The sequence below is a fragment of the Cricetulus griseus genome, chromosome 6 (assembly GCF_003668045.3).
Source record: "Cricetulus griseus strain 17A/GY chromosome 6, alternate assembly CriGri-PICRH-1.0, whole genome shotgun sequence".
NCBI lineage: Eukaryota > Metazoa > Chordata > Mammalia > Rodentia > Cricetidae > Cricetulus > Cricetulus griseus.
In genome coordinates, this window is record NC_048599.1 from 28,646,483 (window position 1) to 28,666,727 (window position 20,245).

The 20,245-nt window shown below is 42.4% G+C and overlaps 1 protein-coding gene across 1 annotated transcript; it reads left to right on the forward strand.

Annotated features, from left to right (window-relative positions):
- The first annotated feature begins 11,186 nt into the window (after positions 1-11,186).
- On the forward strand, positions 11,187-19,105 carry Nanp (N-acetylneuraminic acid phosphatase). Its single transcript, XM_027421552.2, has 2 exons — positions 11,187-11,338; positions 17,229-19,105. Exons 1-2 carry the CDS (start codon positions 11,249-11,251, stop codon positions 17,883-17,885), a joined length of 747 nt encoding a protein of 248 aa, XP_027277353.1. The 5' UTR covers positions 11,187-11,248; the 3' UTR covers positions 17,886-19,105.
- The last annotated feature ends 1,140 nt before the right edge of the window (positions 19,106-20,245 follow it).

Below are 20,245 nucleotides of genomic sequence, written 5' to 3' on the forward strand. Positions count from 1 at the left end.
CTTGTTTGGGAATTAGGGTTGTACTAGTTATTTTGCATAGTTGGACCAAATTCCTGATAAAAATATCAAAAGAGATGACTTAATTGTTTCGACTTCCTATCAGTCGGTGTTCACACTTACTTGATCACAAGGTCATGGTGGCAGCAGAGTGTAGAAGACAATAAGAAGCAGGGGCAGTCTATAAGATATTTTCATGGGTCATAAGCAATAAGAGCCACCCTCCCTTGTCTGGAAGGTTCCAGAATCTCCCAAAATAGTAAGGCTGGAGAGAAGACCAAACAAGAATTCAAAGCATGGGTCTATGGGGGACATTTCAAAGATTCAAACCATAAGACAGATCTTAGCAGATGTAATCATGTTGAATTCATGTGGCGTCTAATCCAGTGACTTTCATATACAAAGTAAAAAAAGAGAGACACACAGACACAGGGTTTGATGGAAAAACAGGCAGATGGTGTGGTGTGAGTCTACCAACCAAGAGACACCTGGGATTGCCAACCAACATCTAGGTACACACTAAGAGCTTCCAGAGTACCCAACACCGGGAAGACCTTGATTTTAGACTCTTAAATGCCAGTCTGTGAGACAACACATTTGTTTTAATCTACCAAGGTTGTTACAGAAGCCCTAGGTATCTCACCCTCTCTCTTCCTCCCTGTGCTCCATCACATTTCTCCCATGGAAATGACTCCTGGGTAAGCACCATGACTGCCAGAGATTAAATTGTTGGGATTAAAGAGATCTTTAAAAACGTGAGGTAACCTGCTTCAGATAGGTACAAAAATATAGCAGGCAGGCAAAGCTGTTAGCTACTTTACAAAGCAAGTAAGTAAAGGAGACTGAACTACACTGTATACTACAATTAGTTTAAGAAACTAAGGAGTGCATCCGGGAAGGTCACATTTAAAAAATAAATAAAATAAGGGTCCCCTGAAGCAAATAACTTGTGTTAGGTAGAAAATAATTAAAGATTGTATACATTTACTGTATTTAACCCCCTTTCACCTGAAATAACAACGTCCCAGAGCCCAAAGCTTTGAGCTTCACCTAAGTCCTCCATGCCCAAGCGGTAGCACCGCCCACCAACTGCTTCATCCAGAGGCCTTTGCGCCAGAGCAACAGCAACGCTTGTCAACTGCTTCACCCAGAGGCCTTTGCACTCAAATGTAAGACCCACCAACTGCTTTACCCAGAGACCGTTGCTGCCTTGTGCAGTGCCCGCCCACTTCTTTACCCAGAGGCCTTTGAGCCCAGGCAGCAGCAGAGACGGAAGGCACGTCCATTTCTCCCAGATGTCATTGAGGGAAAGAATAATGTAATCACTTCAGGCAGAAACGCACTCCAGCTTGAAGTGGCAGCGAGCACACAGAGAGCCTCAGTTTTCCCAGAGGAGCAAGTGGAATTGCAATGATGGCTTCCTGAAAGCACAAGTGACTTGGTTTAATAAAGTTCATGCCCCCATCAAGAAGAGCTATATATTCTAAGGTTCCCCAGAATTCCAGATGTGTCAGTTGCACAGCTGTTTAGGTTCTAAAGAGGGAATTCACTTATGTGTGATAGAAAATGAAATGTTGGCAATCTAGCACAGAAAACGAAGTCTAAAGTTCCCACAGTGTCACTGAGTGCTAGGGCCAAATAAACAGCTGAACACATGAATTATGCACAGTCAGCACTTTCTTTAGAAGAAAATCTAATTTATTGAAAGCGTAGTTCCCAAAATAGGTAGAGTCTTTATTCTCAGAAAGATCCAGACATTATTATTAACGATTACACAATAAATAGACAGGTTTGGAATCCTCTGTTACTATTGAGAGATAAACACTTGGAGATAAAGACTGCTGTCACAGCATACTCAAACATCGGCAAGGCCAGAATCCTGGGGTGACATTCTGGGTTGTCCACTGAGCAGTTATATTGGGCACAGACAAGGGAACTGCCCTGTCTTGCCTGGTTCTTCTTTATAACTCCTAATGTAACCTACCTCCAATGAGGTTTTCATATGCACAGTGGTTAGGGTAATGTCTCACACCTGTAGGGTAAGCCCTGGGAAAGCTAACTCATTTTTTAAAAGAGAGTTTCCCTCTTTAATTAATATATATGTACATATACATATACATATAAATAAATGCAAGCTGCTGAATCTGTTTAGTGTTACTCATGTGTATGTTTTGGGGCTAACCACTTGGAATTGAATAATCCATTAGAGAGCTCATCCCTGGAGAACACTGGTGTCTTCCCTCTCTGGCAGTCATTAGCTGCCTCTAACTCTTCATCTAGGGATCTTGTAAGGGTTCCCCTGTCAACCGGTATTCTCATCATCCAGATCTTGTCTAAGCAACCATACTGTTGAGAATTCACAGGCAAGAGCTTCCTAGAAGATATATTCTTGCAATATGTAACAATAACAAAGAAAAAGAGGCCATGAATTCAAGAGGAGAGACACATAAATATGGAAATGATACACACATGGTTCACATGCATGAATTAAAAAAATAAAAGCAAAAGAGTTTCCCTTATATGAGGATTTAATGGAATGTTTGCTAAATGGATTTTAGTGCCAATAAAATGTATTTTTATGGAAATGTCAATAAAAAGACCATCTGTTTTTCACTTTATCAAATAATGCACATAACATTATGTTTCTCTTTTGTTCTGATAGTCTCCTAAATCTAATTATTTGTTATGATAGTAATTATTAGTAGTGCAATTCTCTGTCCATTTATGTCATTCTTTTCATTCACTGTTGAATGTCCTTGTAGAGAAAACACTTTTAAATTGCCTATAAACGTTATGAGTAGAAATAATGACAAATCCAGAGGTATACAAAAAGACAATAGCTTAGATATTCTTAATATTTTACATATTTAATGCTTTCCAGAAAGAATTTTGTGAACTATATAAAATAATTGTTTAAAAATACTGTTTTATTAAAGATACATTTTAAAATTTATATTGATGCTTTAAGTGAAAAGGATCTTCCAGGATGTAAAAGGGGGAATAAGAAATAGAGACAAGTGGTGGTGGCTCACACCTTTAATCCCAGAACTCAGGAGGCAGAGGCAGGCAGATATCTGCGAATTTTCGGCCAGCCTGGTCTACAGAGCGAGTTCCAGGACAGGTTCCAAACCTACAGAGAAACCCTGTCTGGAGAAACAAACCAAACCAAACAAACAAACAGAAATAGAGAGAATGACTATGGTCAAAATCCACACTCACACAGGGAAATATCATAAAGAATTCTTTTACTTTGTATAATTAACACTACACAATCCCCTGGCCCCAGCTCTTTGCAGATATGTGCCTTCAAGTATATCACCTCCCTTCTCCCAGCCGTGGTTCTCTCATCCATGAAATGAGGCCACAAGGCTGAATTGGGCAATTTTGTCAGGCATACACATGTTCAGCAAACTCCCATCTATCCCCATAGTTACCATCTCTTCCCTTTTGTGAAACCGCAGCTGGGTTAAAAATGGTTCTTCTTGGTTTCCTTTTCACTTGTTTCTGGAGCTGAAGGAGAATTTTTGAAGCCCGTGCGGCTCTTTGGAAACTCCTCTTCAGTCAGCTTGTTTGTCTGACTTGTTTGTCTTTCTGTGCATTGTTCATACATGGCTATGTTGTCTCTGTTCTATCATAAAAGCAACATGTTGTTCCATTTCATTTCCTCGGTGTGATGGATGCTTCCTGCAAAGATCACAGTCCAATTTCAACTTACAGCCCATTGTAAAGGCATAGGAGGCATCCCCTCTGTTCTGAAAAATGGAAAACTATCAAAGGTCAATACAATAATGGTAAAACCAATGAGTCATAGCCCAGTTGCCAACTAGTGACATCTGTATAAACTGCATAATTCTCAAAGCCATTGGTAAACCCAGACTTCTGTCCTGTGTGTCAGATGGGGAAAGTGGATCAGAGTCCCTGGCCAGTGAGGATGGCAGCTGGAATTTTCTCTCACTTGCCTGGTTTCAGGTAGTATTCTTCACAGCCTGGGATTAAATCACCTTTGGCAAAATGTCATAAATGGATCCTGTGACCCCTAATATCAAGATTCCCATATGCCCTGGCCCACACCTCCTGTGACCACAAGGATCTCTCCTCCAACTCAGCTGAGAGACAGACCTGCCCAATATAGACAAGAGTCAGAGGCTGAAGGGCAGAGGGGTAGCCCGAGTGCCACAGCAAAGCAGGGCCTACTCTCAGAACTAGCTGGGCCTCAGGAACAAGTGATGCTCCCACCCTGAATCCCACATTCTCCAGCACTCACATGAACACATTCTGGCCTGTTCTCAGGCCCCCAATATTCCAGGATATGCAATCCATGTCCATGCCTGCTGGAACTGTCTCTGTATATGCCTTGGGCATAGAAACACAGACTAGTGAGGAGCCCTGAGATCCAGGATCTTGCATCCAGTGAGACAAACCTGGGTCCTCCTAGCGCTACTCTTTGCTCATTGGAAGGGCCAATACTATGGCCTCTGGTGGGATCCCAACCTCCCTCTCCTGCATGGGGTGGGGTGCAAGCAGCATATGAGGCCTGTCGCACTCGAATTTGCAGACCTGTCTTAGTTAGGGTTACTATTGCTGTGATAAAACACCATGACCAAAGCAACTTGGGGAGGAGAGGGTTCATTCAGCTTATGCTTCTGTACCACAGTTCATTGTCAAAGAAGTCAGGACAAGAACTCAAGCAGGGCAGGAACCTGGAGGCAGGAGCTGACACAGAGGCCATGGAGCAGCCTCTGCTTACCGGCTTGCTCCTCATGGCTTGCTCAGTTGACTTTCCTACAGCCCAGTCTTATCTAGTCATTTTCTTCTTTTTTATTAATTTATTTTTTATATTCTAATCCCAGTTCCCCCCTACCTCCTTGTCTCCTACCCCCCCCTCCTCCCATCTGCTCCATGGAGACAGTAAGGCCTCCCCAAGGAAGTCTGCTAAGTCTGTCCCATCATCTAGTTGAGGCAGGACCAAGGCACCTCTCCGTGTCTAGGCTGGGCAAGGTATCTCTCCATATAGAATGGGCTCCACTAAGTCAGTTTTTACGTTAGTGTTAGGCCTTGGACCCACTGCCAGTGATCTCATATATTGTCCCAGTCACACCGTTGTCACCTATATTAAGGGTGTCTAGTTTGGTCTTATGCAAATTCCCCATTTGTCAGACCCAAGTCAGCAATCTCTCAGTAGCATGGGTCAGCTGATTCTGTGGGTTTCCCCATCATGGTCTTGACTCCTTTGTTCATATTATCACTCCTGCCTCACTTTGATTGTACTCCAGGAGCTTGGCCCATTGGTTAGTTGTGGATGTCTGCATCTGCTTCCATCTGTTTCTTGAAGAGGGTTCAAGCTTCTCTGGGGTTATGAATTATAGGCTGGGTACCTTTTGCTTTATTTCTGGTATCCACTTCTGAGTGAATACATACTTTATTTGTCTTTCTGGTTTGGGGTTACCTCACTTAGAATGTTTTTTTTTTTCTAGTTCTGTCAATTTCCCTGCGAATTTTAGGATGTCATTGTTTCTTACCACTGAGTAATACTCCATTGTGTAAATATACATTTACTTTATACATTCTTCAATTGAGGGGCATCTAGACTGTTTCCAAGATCTGACTATTACAAATAATGTTGCTATGAACATAGTTGAGTAAATGTCCTTGTGGTATGAATGTGTATTTAGGCATTTACTTAACTGGGGTTCCCTCCTCTAGGGTGACTTTAGTTTGTACCAAGTTGACATAAAACTATCCAGCACAAAGTCCCTAATGGTACTGACTCAACTGACCTTATATCAATGGAAATCACCTTGGAAAAGTCATCTGGGGAATCCTGTGTACTACTGAGATACTGGAGCAAGAATTCAGGGAGTTAGTACCTATAGGGACTCCACAGGGTAGGGCATAGAAGCACAGTAGGATCATTAAAAATGGGTTAATTTATAAAAGAGAGCTAGCCAGTAATAAGCCTGAGCCATTGGCCAAACAATTATATTTAATATTAGCCTCTGAGTGATTATTTCATGAGCAGCTTCAGGGACCCTAAGTGGGAGAGAAACCGGTTCAGGGGAACCACTCCTTTTGGGGGCCATTTTCTTTCAAGCCACCACACTGGGAGATGGGTGAGGGAAGGTATGTTAAAGGAATGTTGGTCAGAGAATACAGATTTTTAGTGGAAGAGTTCAGGGCATATGTTGTACAACACAGCCCATGACTAATGACAAAGGCAATATATATTAACTTGATTTAGCCACTCCCCTATATTTACAAATTTCAAAACACTGTTTTGTACAATACATACGATTATATTTGTCAACAACTTAAAATTTTTGAGCAAAAGAAAGAAGTCTAAAATAGTGTGCTGTCTAGTTTTATGTCAAACTGACACAAACTAGAGTCATATGAAAGGAGGAAGCTGTCTTAGTTAGGATTTACTATTGCTGTGGAGAGATACCATGGCCATGGCAATTCTTATAAAGAAAGCATTTAATTGAAGGGGCTCACTTAGAGTTCAGCGGCTCAGGCCATCATGGCAGGGAGCATAGTGGCATGCAGGCAGGCATGGTGCTGGAGAAAAGGCCAAATGTCCTACATCCTGCAGACACCAGGAAGTTGACTGACAATCACATGGAGCAAAGCTTGAGAAAACGAACCCTCAAAGCCCACTCCCACAGTGACACACTTCCTCCAGTAAGACCATACCTACTCTAACAAGACTGCACCTCCTAATAGTGCCATTCCCTCCGGGGGCCATTTTCTATCAAACCGCCATAGAAGCTTCAACTGAGAAAATGCCTCCATAAGACCAGGATGCAGGCTGGGCGTTGGTGGCGCACGCCTTTAATCCCAGCACTCGGGAGGCAGAGGCAGTCGGATGTCTGTGAGTTCGAGGCCAGCCTGGTCTCCAGAGCGAGTGCCAGGATAGGCTCCAAAGCTACACAGAGAAACCCTGTCTTGAAAAACCAAAAAAGACCAGGATGCAGACAAGCCTGCAGGGCACCTTCTTAATTAGAGACTCATATGGAAGGACCCAACCCATTGTAGGGTCCTCGGTTCTATAAGAAAGTAGGCTGAGATAGCCATGTGGAGCAAGCTTGTAAGCAGCACCCTGGCCTCTGCATCAGCTCCTGCCTCCAGGTTCCTGCCTTGTTTGAGTTCTCCTGAATTCCTCCAATGATGGGCTACAAGGTGAAATTGCAAACCAAAAAAAAAAAAAAAAAAAAAAAAAAAAAAACCACCTATTCCTCCACAATATTTTAAAGTCATGGTGTTTCATAACAGTAATAGAAACCATAACTAAGATAAATCCATTATAATGGATCACTAAGAAACTTTGATCACTTCTAACCCAAAGGACACCTTAAATGTCTACACTGTGTAATGTTTAATAAAGTTAAACATAACTTATCTCATCGTTTTGAAACAAGCTCTTCTGTATAGCTGAGGATGCCATTAAATCTGGAATCCTCCTGTCTCAGCCTCTGAGTGCTGGGATTGCAGGTAGGTGCCACCATGCCCAGATCTTATTTCCTTAAAAGCTCTTATTTCTCATTCAGAATGGAAATTTGTATGCCTAAGAACTCAGTCCTGTGGGCCTTGCCCTTCCACCCAGGCAGCATTATTCCATCAAGAGGGTGGAGTCCAGTGGCCTAATTACCTTTCAGCAGGTCCCCGGCCACTCTAGTTCTATCAATTCACTATCACACTTGGGGCAAAGCTTCCTACAGGAATCTGAGGCACAAACTGACAGCAGTTAAGAGTTAGACCCATCTTTTTTGTTTGTTTGTTTACAATGCTGCCAGAAACAATCTAGTACCTGTAAGAAGAGAACGTTTTGAAAATATGTACAGGGGTAAATTCCTAACAGTATGAATGACTGGCCAATGACAGACATTCATTGCTAAATTATTCTCAAAAGTGTACCAATTTACAATTCCTCAACCAGTATATAAACATCCATTTTCCTGTGTGGTTGCCAGGTTTCGCTGTTAAATATTTAACTTAAAAAAAGTTTCTTGGGGTTGGAGAAATGGCTCAGAGGTTAAGAGCACTGGCTGTTTGTTCTTCCAGAGGTCATGAGTTCAATTCCCAGCAACCACATGGTGATTCACAAGCATCTATAATGAGATCTGGTTCCCTCTTCTGGCCTGCAGGCATACAAGCAGGTAGAACACTGTATATATAATAAATAAAATATTTTTAAAAACAAAAAATGTTTTCTTGGCTTCTAGTTTTCTGTTTCCAAATACTCAGATGCTTTCTTTTTAAAATTTATTCTATTTGATGTGTATGGGTGTTTGGCCATGCACGTATGTTTATGTATCATTACTTGTGGAGGCAAGAAGAAGGTGTCAGCTGTCCCTAGAACTGGAGTTACAGACGACTGTGAGCCATCATGTGGGTGCCTGGAATCAAATCCAGGTCTCTGGAAGAACAGCCACTGCTCTTAACCACTGAGTCATTTCTCCAGCCACCAAATATTTAACTTTTATTACATTCATACGCAATATATATTTTTGAAACAGGGTTTCACTAAGTAGCCTTGGCTGGCCTGGAACTCACTATGTAAACCAGTCTGACTTGGAACTCTTGGAGATTTGCCTCCCTCTGCTGCCAGAGTACTGGGACTAAAGATGTGGACCATTATCATGGCTAAATATGTTATCTTTATTTATAACTTAGATTTACATTTCTTAATTATTAATGGGCTTGACCTTTGTTCTAGCTTGCTTCCTGTTCTGTGATAAAATATTTTGTTCAAAGCAGCTTGGGAAGGAAAAGGTTTATTTGGGTAATGCTTTTCGGTCACAATCCATCACTAAGGGAAGCCAGAGCAGGAACTTAAGCAAGAACCAGAAACAGATACCATGGAGGCATGTTGCTTGCCGTTTTTTCTTTTATAGCTCTGACCTACCTGCCTAAGAATGGGCTAGGCCCACAGTGGGCTAGGCCCTCCCAAATTAGTCATAAATCAAGACAACCTCTTACAGTCATAGCCATAAGCCAGTCTGATCTGAGCAATTTTTCTATTGAGGTTGACAATAAATAAGCTAACCAGCACCTTTCAGCTATTCATTAGCTGATGTTCACAGTATTTTTTAAAATCATTTTGCATCTCACTGCTTAATTTCCATAGGAAAACTTCCAGACATATAATTTTAAAAGGAACCCAGGCTGTAAAGACCCATGTTTGAGTATCAACTGTGGCAATTTGAATGTAATTGGTCCCCAAAAGCTCATAGGGAGGGGCACTATTAGGAGATGTGGCTTGTTGGAGTAGCTATGGTCTTGTTAGAGGAAGTGTGTCACTGTGGGAGTAGGCTTTGAGGTCTCATATATGCTCAAGCCACACCCAGTGTCTCAGTTCACTTCCTGTTGCCTGTGGATTAAAGATGTAGAATTCTCAGCTCCTTCTTCAGCAATAATGTCTGCCTGCACACCACCATGTCCCATCAATGATGATAATGGACTAAATATCTGAATTGTAAGCCACCCAATTAAATGTTTTTCTTTATAAGAGTTGCCATGGTCATAGTGCCTCTTCACAGCAACAGAAACTCTCACGAATGTACCAACCAATTCAAGGTATCATAACGGGAAACAAACCTGTCTGTTAGGATTGATTACATAGGTTGCTATACTTTGTCTAAGTGTAGATCTGCCATTGAATCAAGCAACACTCTATATGCACATCAGAAGACCTGCTCTAGCTAGTAAGATTCATGTGCCCATTAGCAGCTTTGTCTACATTTATTATGACATTTGACACAACTACAAAAAATAATTCAAAATAATGCATTCATAATTTTGGCTGACTGCTAGCCTAAGAGAACACAAGTGATTTGCTACCACTGTACCCATGGAAGGCAGTCTGCTGGAGGAGGCATACTTTTGGTAGTCTGTCATTCATCTCTTTCTACTGCGCATTAGAAATCCATTTGTGACTGTCTGTGTACCTCAGGTTATGGGAGCAATTTTTTTTCTGTACAGAGCTAATTATTTTAGACCTCAAAGTCATGTTATTCAACTCTGTCATTGTAAGGCAAAAGCAGAAATATACTACACAGAAACAAACAAGTATGCTGCATTCCAAACCCAAGATGAGTTAAATTTATTTCAACAAAGGAGGTTCTATGGCCAGGCAAAAAACTTCAGATGAAAGTTGGTTTAATGAGTTCCTTATGTATACAATACAGCTCAAAGTTAAATTTATAGCCAATGAAAAGACAATGGTATACAAGAACAATCTGATTGGCTGAAGTCAGTATTAACCTTTTACAGTTATATTCTGGCCATTTTGGTCTGATTGGCTGGAGGCTCAGCTGTTTTGTCACATTTTTTTGTATGTATTACTCAGGTAGGATAGGGTTCACTATGAACAGAAGCCACTTTGAGATGGTATCATTCCATTATAGACATAGATCTTAGTCAAAGTTAATTCAAGCCAGATTGTGTATATGCCTTTAGAACTAGCACTTGGAAGACAAAAACAAGTGGTTCACCGTAAATTTGAGGTCAGCTTGGTCTACATAGCTAGCTTCAGGCCAGCCAGTTGCACAAGAAGACATTGTCTCAAAAGACAAAAGGAAATAAAGTTAATTCAACACACTAAAATTATGGACAATTAAATTTGAATTTCATCAATTTTCACGTCATGAAATACTTTTTGGATTCTTTGAACAAATTAGAATGTAAGAACCTCCCCTAGTTTGCAAACTCAACAAAATCAAGTCTGTGGCATTGACGGACCCAATAAACAATTTCTGGTAACTGATGGTGGTCCAAATTTCATTAATCACAAAGGATTAGAGGTTAATTTCAACTAACACAAGGCAGACTGTGTTATTGCCCGGATTCTGGACGAGGGAGGCCTTTACAGACTGTCTAGTTTCCTTGCTCCAGCTCGTGATGGTGACTGTGCAGCCACCAAAGACAGCCAAGTGCGTGGAGAGTTCCTCCAGCGCGGTTCGGACATCCTTCTTAACCCGCACCACAGAGCAAGGTCAGGAAAGCGAGCCCTCCAAGCCACGCTTCGCCTATCTCGCGCACGGGCACCTTCTACATAATGTATAGCGTCCGAGTCTCGCGTAATTCCTCGGCTCACACGCTCAGGTGCCGAGCCCATCTCGCGGTAGTTCCCCACGGTCCCCGGCGCTTCGGGAGGGTCAGGTGACCCTGCGACTCCGCCCGACGGCTCCTGGCCGTCGTCGCGCATGCGCGGTGCGGCGGAGGCGGCTCGCGCGCGGCTTGAGCGGCCGAGGCTATGGGGCTGAGTCGGGTGCGCGCGGTCTTCTTTGACCTGGACAACACGCTCATCGACACGGCCGGGGCGAGCAGGAGAGGCATGTTGGAGGTAACGTCCCCGCGCCGTCGCCCTCCCCCGCCGCGTGCCCATGGAGGAGCTGCCTTCCCGCGCGCGGGGCCGGGCGCTGGACTCTGAACTGCCACGACTGCAGAGTCGTCGCCACCTGCGGTCACCCGGGCTCGGACGGCGCGGGACGAGACCGCGCGCCCTCCTCCCGCTGCAGCCCGCGCGGGATGGGCTGCCGTGGGTTTGGGGAGAGAGGCTCAGACGAGGTTTTGGCCCAGGAAGTTACATAACTCTGAGAGGCGGGCCTGGACTTAACCTACATCAGAGTATTTTTTCCCCCCCTGCAGGCCTCTCTCTGGCCTTCCGGGCTTCCTGGTGTTGAGACCCTCGGGACGTAAAATGCTCAGTGGGCATTCTTTTGATGAGGCTTGGCTGGTCCGCATCCTCCTTCCTGTAGCTGCAGATGCTGTGGGACATCTTCCTCGTCCTTCAAGGAGAAACCGAAGGAGTATCAGTTGCGGAAAAACACTTACAAAAGCCAGCCGTTTCAATACTAAAGGTCCTTTGCTTCAACGAGGAAGTTTTTGTTTATCCGGATCTTAAACCGTTCCCATTTCTTGCCGCATTTCACACATGCAGTTCGTGTCTATCTCATACTTTTTTTGTTTTGTTTTGTTTTGTTTTAAACACAGCACCTCTCTTGGACTGTGCTTTTCTGCACAGCTATGTTTTTAGGAAAATCTGCACACCATCTATGTATTATCTCAATCTATGTATTTACAAATCCATTAGCAGGTAGCTTATGTTTCCACCACTAGAATACAATAGGCTTGCCAAGTGGTTAGGCCGCTCCCAAAGTGCCAGCGTCACTAGGAATTTTGAATTGGTTTTGGATCTGTGTGTGTGTGTGTATGTGTTTTCTTGGTTCTGAGGTTTAAACTGATGGCCTTGCCATCCTAAACAAGAGTTTTCCATTGAGCTACTTCTCCCCACACTTGGAAACAGTCCACACTGTTGCCTCTTACGTTTTGACACCCTCTCCATTATCTACCTGCAGACGGTGCATACTTAACCCCGTGTTCTTACTCAGCTAAGCCCACTGTTTTGAAACTCAGTTTTTGTTTTAGGCTGTTTCTTGTTATAGGCCTCTAAAACCTTACATTTAGTTTGAACCACAGTTCTTCCAGTACCAAGTGCCTCAGCAGGTCCCCTGCCTCAAATCCTTGTAAAATTTGAGTATTAGCCTGTGAAACACTGTCAGATAGTTTTAATAAAATACATGGGAAGAATGTAGCACCCGATGCGCACTCAGTGAACTATGTCCTCATCTACTCTTGTCTCTCAGGCCCCCTTACCTTTGCCTCAATTACAGAACGGCTCAAACTATGTAGATTTTTGCTGTGATCTTGTCTCCAGGCTGATCACATCCAATTCATCCTCCACATTCCTGCCACGTTGAGCTTTGGTTTCTTTTGTTGTTGTTGTTTTTTAAAACAAAAATTTACTTCGGAGGCTAATGCAAGACCGTTGTCACTTGAGCTCCAGAATTCGAAATCAGTCTAGGCAACATAGACTCCTATCTCAAAGTCACACCACCAGATCACAATATTATTCCATTTTGTTGTCTCTTACGGCACCTGTCAGGATGTTATCGTTAATTTTTGCAACTCGTGCCTATGGCTGAATCCTGAGTTTCCTAAAAGAGAATATGCTGTCTTAATTATTTGTGTTTGATACGTAGTAAATGCTGAATGAATACTGGATGGTGGACAAGAATTCAGATCTCCAGTCTTGGTTCTTTTACCACCTCCTTTATTTACAAATGGTCTATGAAATTAGCAAAATTAAATATTGTGAAGGCTGCCTTGTAAGGATGCAGCATTCCTTTTAAATTTCTACCTATTCCAAAATAACGTGCCAGCTGTCATAAGCCATTCTGAATGACTTAGGAGGGGCTAAGAAAACACCTGACTTGGGAAGGAGCATTTCAACTGTGCTTTTAAAAGAATCGTTTGTAATCTCTTTAGGCATATGTCCCAGTTACTGTTGTATTGCTTTGACAAAACCATGACCAATGCAGCTTACAAGAGAAAGCCTGTAAGTGGGGGCTTACCCCACTTAGAAGGTTCGTCTCTCTGATCACCATGGCGGGGAACGTGGTGGTAGGCAGGCATGGTGCTGGAGCAGTAGCTGACAGTTCATATCTGACCTCCATGTTGGAGGCATAGAGCAAGACTGGGCCTGGCTTTTGAAAACTCAAAAGCCCACCCCAAGGGTACCCCTCCTCCAACTAGGCCACACCTCCTAATCCTTCCTGAATGGTCCATCAATTAGGAATCAGACTTTCAAATACATGAGCCTATTGGGGCCATTCTTGATCATACCACAACAGCATACTCTCATAGTCAAGAGGAAACCTACATGTATTTTTTTATTGAACAGATCAAAAACATCATTTGTAAATTAAAGGTCTGATAGAAATAGCTGTGAACATGATAAATGCATTTACAAAGTATGTTAGAAAAAGTAGATTCATCATATTTGGCCTTAGTAGGTGATGTCTGACTTAGCTAGACATAAAAAGGACCATCTGAGCTGTGGATATAGTTCATTTGGTAGAGTGCTTGCCTAATTTGCACAAATCACTGGTCTCGGTCCCCAGAATCATATAAAACTAGGCATGAACCTGGTGGTGGTGGTAGCAGCGGTGCACATCTTTAATCCCAGCACTTGGGAGGCAGAGGCAGGTGTATCTATGTGAGTTCAAGGCCAGCCTAATATACAGAGTGAGTGCCAGGACTGACTCCAAAGCTACACAGAGAAACCCTGTCTTGGAAAACAAAACAAACAAGCAAGCAAGCAAAAAACAAGGCATGGTGGTACATACCTGGATTCCCAATATTCATGAGATAGAGGCAGAAGAATCAAATTCAAGGTCATCCCTCTGATACAAAGAGTTTGAGACCAGCCTGTCTCTAAAATGTAAAAAAAAAAAACAAAAAAAAAAAAAACAAAAAAAAAAAAAAAGGAAAAAGAAAAACAAAACCAGGTGGAGGGGGCTGGAGGGATGGCTTAAGGGTTAACACTGGCTGCTCCTCCAGAGGACCTAAGTCACCATCCCAGCACCCATGTTGGATGGCTCACAGCCACTTGTAACTCCAGCTTCAGGGGATCTGATGCTTTCTGTTCTCTGTGGGCAGCCCCACACATGTGGCAAATTTAAAAAAATAAATCTTAAAAAATAATAATGAAGGTCATTTTAAATTTCTGGGCTGTTTAGCTGGTGTGTGTGTGTGTAAAATCACAGTTGGCTTACCTCTTACTTGTGACAGTGACTTTAGTTCCAGGTCCAGGGAGTGGAAGGTAGAAAAGATCTTTTCATAGATGTTCAGAGTGTTAGAGTTTTGAAGTGAATGTTTTAATCTAGACTGATGCTTGCTCTCTCACTGTTACAGGACTCCTGTATTCATGCCTGCAGTTACCTGGGGCATTCATTACCTCAATTCTTTCCAAGCTGTCTTACCCCAGTACAAAATTTTACACACTCAGCTCAAGATTATGGCAGTTAGAATAAGAATAGCGCCCCCCCCACATTTGAATGCTTAGTTGCCCTCCCACCCCCCACCTCCACCCCAGCTAGCCCTTACTTCCTATTCTCTGTCAACCAATCCTGTTTCACTCTACCAAGTAGCAGTGGGTTGCTGAAACTTAGAGTAGCTTTGGAGCCTATCCTGGTATTCACTCTGGAGACCAGGCTGGCCTCGAACTCACAGAGATCCACCTGGCTCTGCCTCCGGAGTGCTGGGATTAAGGCGTGTGCCACCAATGCCTGGCTATTGTTCTGTTTTTTAAGGTAGTGGCACAATCCCATGGAGTTGAAAAGGCTAGTTTTCTGTTTTGCTTTTGCCTTAAATTTTTAGGACTGATGTATTTTTTCTTGATCAATGAGACTTTTCTTCTTGGAAACTGGGGCAGGAGGATCACTGTAAGTTCAAGATCAGCCTGGGCTACAGAGTAAGATAGCTGATTTACACAAATAGCCTGAAATACTTCTTTTTCCTCTATTAGAAGGAATGCTTATATTCTTAAGAAGAGAGACTGTTTTATTAATACCTTGCTCCTTTTCAGTTCTCAGAGTTTTGGAGTGAGTAGTATGCCGCTTTCTCCTTGCATCATTTTTACTTACTGGACTGCTTTGTTTCAACAGACATGGTTTTTGATGGTGGTGCAGGAAAGGGCCTTCTGCGTGCTAGGCCCATGGTCATGAGCAGCACTCACAGCCATCATAGCACAATGCCTTGCACTCATTTCTGAAGATCAATATTTGCCTTGGTATGGCTGACTTTAGAAGCATGCCCTTCTGTATAGGCAGTTCGTTGGAAGGGTGTGGGAGGTAAGAGTAGGGGTGCTATTATGAAGTATAATCAATGATCAGGTGACTACTGGGATGACACTGTAGAACGTGCTTCGGTTGTCACAAGAAAGCATTAAAGGTGTGATGTTTAGCCACAGTTTCTGCCTCTTGTTGGTTGAATGGTGCTTCTAGAGCAACACTTGAGCCCCAGGCATGCTGGATGCAGCTGGATAAGCCTGCAAGTAGAGAAGTCACAAACTTGAAACTTTGGGGAAAGTGGGTGTGGAAGGGATTTGGGCAGCATCTGTTCAAGGGTCCTCCAGCGTATCCTTGTCTCCTTGTGCCTTCCATTTTGGTTCAGGTCAGCTTGCCCCTTTGGGGTCAGTATTCCATGCCTTTTTGCTTCTGTGTGGAATGACTTAAACCTCCCTTGTCCCTGTTATCTGCTCATCAACTCTTGTTTTAGGTATGACTTCTGCTAAGCCTCATTCAACTATTGTTAAGAATGGTGCATGCTCTTAATTATTGATGTGAGAAGGAAAAAAAAAAAAAAAAAGAATGGCACACACCTTTAATCCTAGCACTTGAGAGGCAGAGGCAGGTGGGATCTCTATAAGTTTGAGGCCATCCTGGTCTACAGAGCTAGTTGCAGGACAGCCAGACCTAAACAAAGAACCCCTGTCTCAAAAAAACAAAAACAAAAAGGAATGAACTCAGTTTTATTTCTATAGTTCTTGCCCATTTAACTGTCAGATGTCCAACCAGCATCAGTCAATAATGGCAATGGGTCTGCCTCCTTTTCCTATGGTGATGCCCAACGGACAAGGGAACCCTGTCTCCAAGAATCAGTGCCTACTATCAGGCCAGCATGTCTGCTGTGGAAGCAAGCAAGTATGGATTCAAATCCTAACTCAGGAAAATTTTTAACAGTTCTGAACTTCCACTGCCTTGTCTTGAAAGGGGAATTGTAGAGTTATAGCAAATGTTAAGAAGGTATGTACTGATGTAACCATAAAGCTAGCCCCATTTCAGTGCCTGGTAAATGTTAAGATAGACCAAATGGGTAACTGTGGTTTAATAAGACTGGGATTGTAGCTTGGTAGTAGTGTACCTAATGTAGACAAGGCCCTTGGTTCCATCCCCAGTAGAGTGTGTGTGTGTGTGTGTGTGTGTGTGTGTGTGTGTGTGTGTGTGTGTGTGTTATAGCAGTGCTTTTCAGAAATTACTAAAATGTTCACTAGATTTAAGCAAAATTCTTATTTTTGTGTCTTCGTGACCAGTATGAAACATGGTAGGCTACCAAACCAATGAAAGCTTGTTTTTGGCTTTATGTGAAGAATCATCGTAAAATAGATGCTGGTTTTTAAACATGGGAATTCGAGACAGAGACAGACATGGCGGGGGTGAGGGGGGCAGACAGATGATATGTGTATGATTGATTGTCTCTGGGAGTGGAGAGTCCTCTAAAATTAAGGACAGTTCCCTCTAGAGATGGTGTGGTAATGGGAAGAAGTCTCTGCTTCTCAAGACATGATTGGTGAAGACAGGTATGCTGACCAAGTTATTTTCCTTGCCTAGGTAATAAAGCTCTTACAATCAAAATACCACTACAAAGAAGAGGCGGAAATCATCTGTGATAAAGTTCAAGTTAAACTCAGCAAGGAGTGCTTTCATCCATACAGTACATGCATTACAGATGTGAGGACTTCACACTGGGAAGAAGCAATCCAGGAAACCAGAGGTGGTGCTGACAATAGGAAATTGGCAGAAGAATGTTACTTTCTGTGGAAATCTACACGTTTACAGCATATGACCCTAGCAGAAGATGTCAAAGCCATGCTCACTGAACTTCGCAAAGAGGTCCGCCTACTCTTGTTAACAAACGGTGACAGACAGACACAGAGGGAGAAGATCGAGGCTTGTGCTTGCCAGTCTTACTTTGATGCTATTGTTGTAGGAGGAGAGCAGAAAGAGGAGAAACCAGCACCTTCCATATTTTATCACTGCTGTGATCTCCTTGGAGTGCAGCCAGGAGACTGCGTGATGGTTGGTGACACACTAGAAACCGATATACAAGGAGGCCTCAATGCAGGACTGAAAGCCACAGTCTGGATAAACAAGAGTGGAAGGGTGCCTCTGACATCATCCCCCATGCCTCACTATATGGTTTCTTCTGTGCTAGAATTACCTGCTCTCTTACAAAGCATAGATTGCAAAGTCAGCATGTCTGTGTAACACACAGAAGAACACAGCAACCAAATGCAGAGCCAGTTTACAGGGTTAGAACTGATGCACGCCAAGGCATTCTGTGTATTTGGTTCAGTTCTAAGAATGTGAGTGAGGATTCACTGCCATGCTGTGACGATCCTCCCAACCCTGCTGCTGCTGATAACCATAGGCTTGCATTCATATCTGAAATCCAGGTTTTAAATCTGTAGTCCAGAAAACTTGAAGAAAGGCAAGATAGCTTACATGTGGGTATGCAGGTACTGGCTTACAGCATAGAAATAGATATTTTATTAAAAAAATAGATATTCTAAAATAGAGATTCAAGCAACTAAATCAGGTTGGTATAAGTACTAAATCATACAAGTTAAAACATTTCATAGTGAAATTTTGCATATTTTAGACAATTTTTTTGTTAAAATATTTTGCCTACTTTCAATGTGTATGTTCTTATCTATTATCTAATTTTTCTGCATGATTTTTGAAGGACTGAATTTTCTGTGGTGTGAACATGACAGATTGTTATAATTTGGAAAAAAAAAAAACTATTAAAAATCAACCCATGGTGCTCTATTTTCATACTTTTGGAGTGAGCTTGTGGCTTCCATAGTCTTTATTCAGAGTAAAAACTACCTTTTTTCGGGCACACAGTGGAGAGGACTAGATGTTTTGTTTAGGTTAAATGCTGGTCATGTGACACCAAAAGTCATTTGCATTCTCAAGCAGAGAATTGCCTCCATGTGTTCTGACCAGGCAGTCTCCCTACTGGTCTGTTCTCTGATCATTATTTCCCCAAAGTGACCAAACTGGTAGAGAAAGTAGGTATTGAAAGCCAGATGTGGTACACACCTTTAATCCCAGCACTCAGTCAGCAAAGGCAGGTGGATCTGTGAGCTCAAGGCTACATAGTGAGAACCTGTCTCAAAAAAAAAAAAAAAAAAAGGAAGGAAGGAAGGGAGAAAGAAAGGAAGGGAGAGAGGAAGGGAGAAAGGGGGAAGAAAGAAAATCTACTTGAGTGGCTCTCACAGTACCTCTGTAGTAAATTTATTTTCCTTAGTTTGAGGAAGCACTGTGTCTCAGATTCTCAAGTGCTCACTTGGAGCTTGAGTAGTGTTCCATGGCAACATTGGCAACCAGGAATTTCCCCCAGGCTGTTAGACTGGCCAGTCTCATGATTTTATAACCAGAATTGGAATGGGTATCTAATAAAAGAAAATTAATGAAATAAATATTGAGTTGGTTTGAGTGGGTTTTAAAGAATTACAAGACAGCACTAATGGGAAATACTAGACTACATTGAGGAATGTATAGGTTTAACATCAAGAGTGAGACAATCACATTTTAGGTTCTGCCTACCGGTAAAACTAATAACCATTGTTCTATGTCTATTCATAACAACTAGATTCTGTGCTTGTATAAATGTCCTCTTGTTTTGTGTGTTTGTTTGTTGGTGAACCAATGTGTTTTACTGGGCAAATGTCCTCTTGTGTTTGCTTCTCACTCTTAGTTCTTTAAAACATTATTGTGTCCTTCCTTGACTGTTCCGAAGTATGGCTGCTGTGAAGTAGTAAAATGTTCTATGTATAGTGCCCATATGAACTTGACTAAAATGTACCTATCTAAAAATTGTCGAGTTGAGAATTTGGTCAAAAATAATTATGTCTGTGATTGTTGTAGTCACACTGAGGTCTCATCCTTCTAGCCCTCCCACTAGTAGAAAACACATATGTCAGGTCATCTTTACTATGCTAACTGAAGGGTTATCACTCCTAAGATGTGAGCAGTTCCTCAGCACAAGTAATGTAGGGAAAATACATGTAAACTTGTCTTCATAGCGTGTCCCAGTCAGTTCGGCACGTGATATCTTAGTCTGTTTATATCTTCCTCAGGAAAGAGCTCTGATGCTCTACCTTCTGAGTGGAGTGTTATATAGATAGTAAAAGTATTTGAATAGGCTAATGATATTACTAATGCTTCTTAGGTTGCTAGAATTCTTTAAAATTAAACAGACAAAATGTTTTGTCATCTGGGCTGGAGAGATGGCTCAGCAGTTACGAGCACTGGTTGCTCTTCCAGAGAACCTGAGTTCAATTCCCAGCAACCACATGGTGGCTTACAAGCATGTGTGATGAGATCTGGTGCCCTCTTCTGGCCTTCAGGGATACATGGAGGCACAACACTGTATACATAATAATTTTTTTAAAATAGACTCCTTGGGAAAAAAATGTTTTGTCATCTGTATTATTTCATAGTTTCCCCAGAGATAGTGTGCCCATACAAAGCATGAAATTCTCAGTTACTCAGAGGCCCCAAAGCATTGTGGCTAATAAGGAACCTAAAATAGATGTGCTCAAGACCCCTACCTGGGT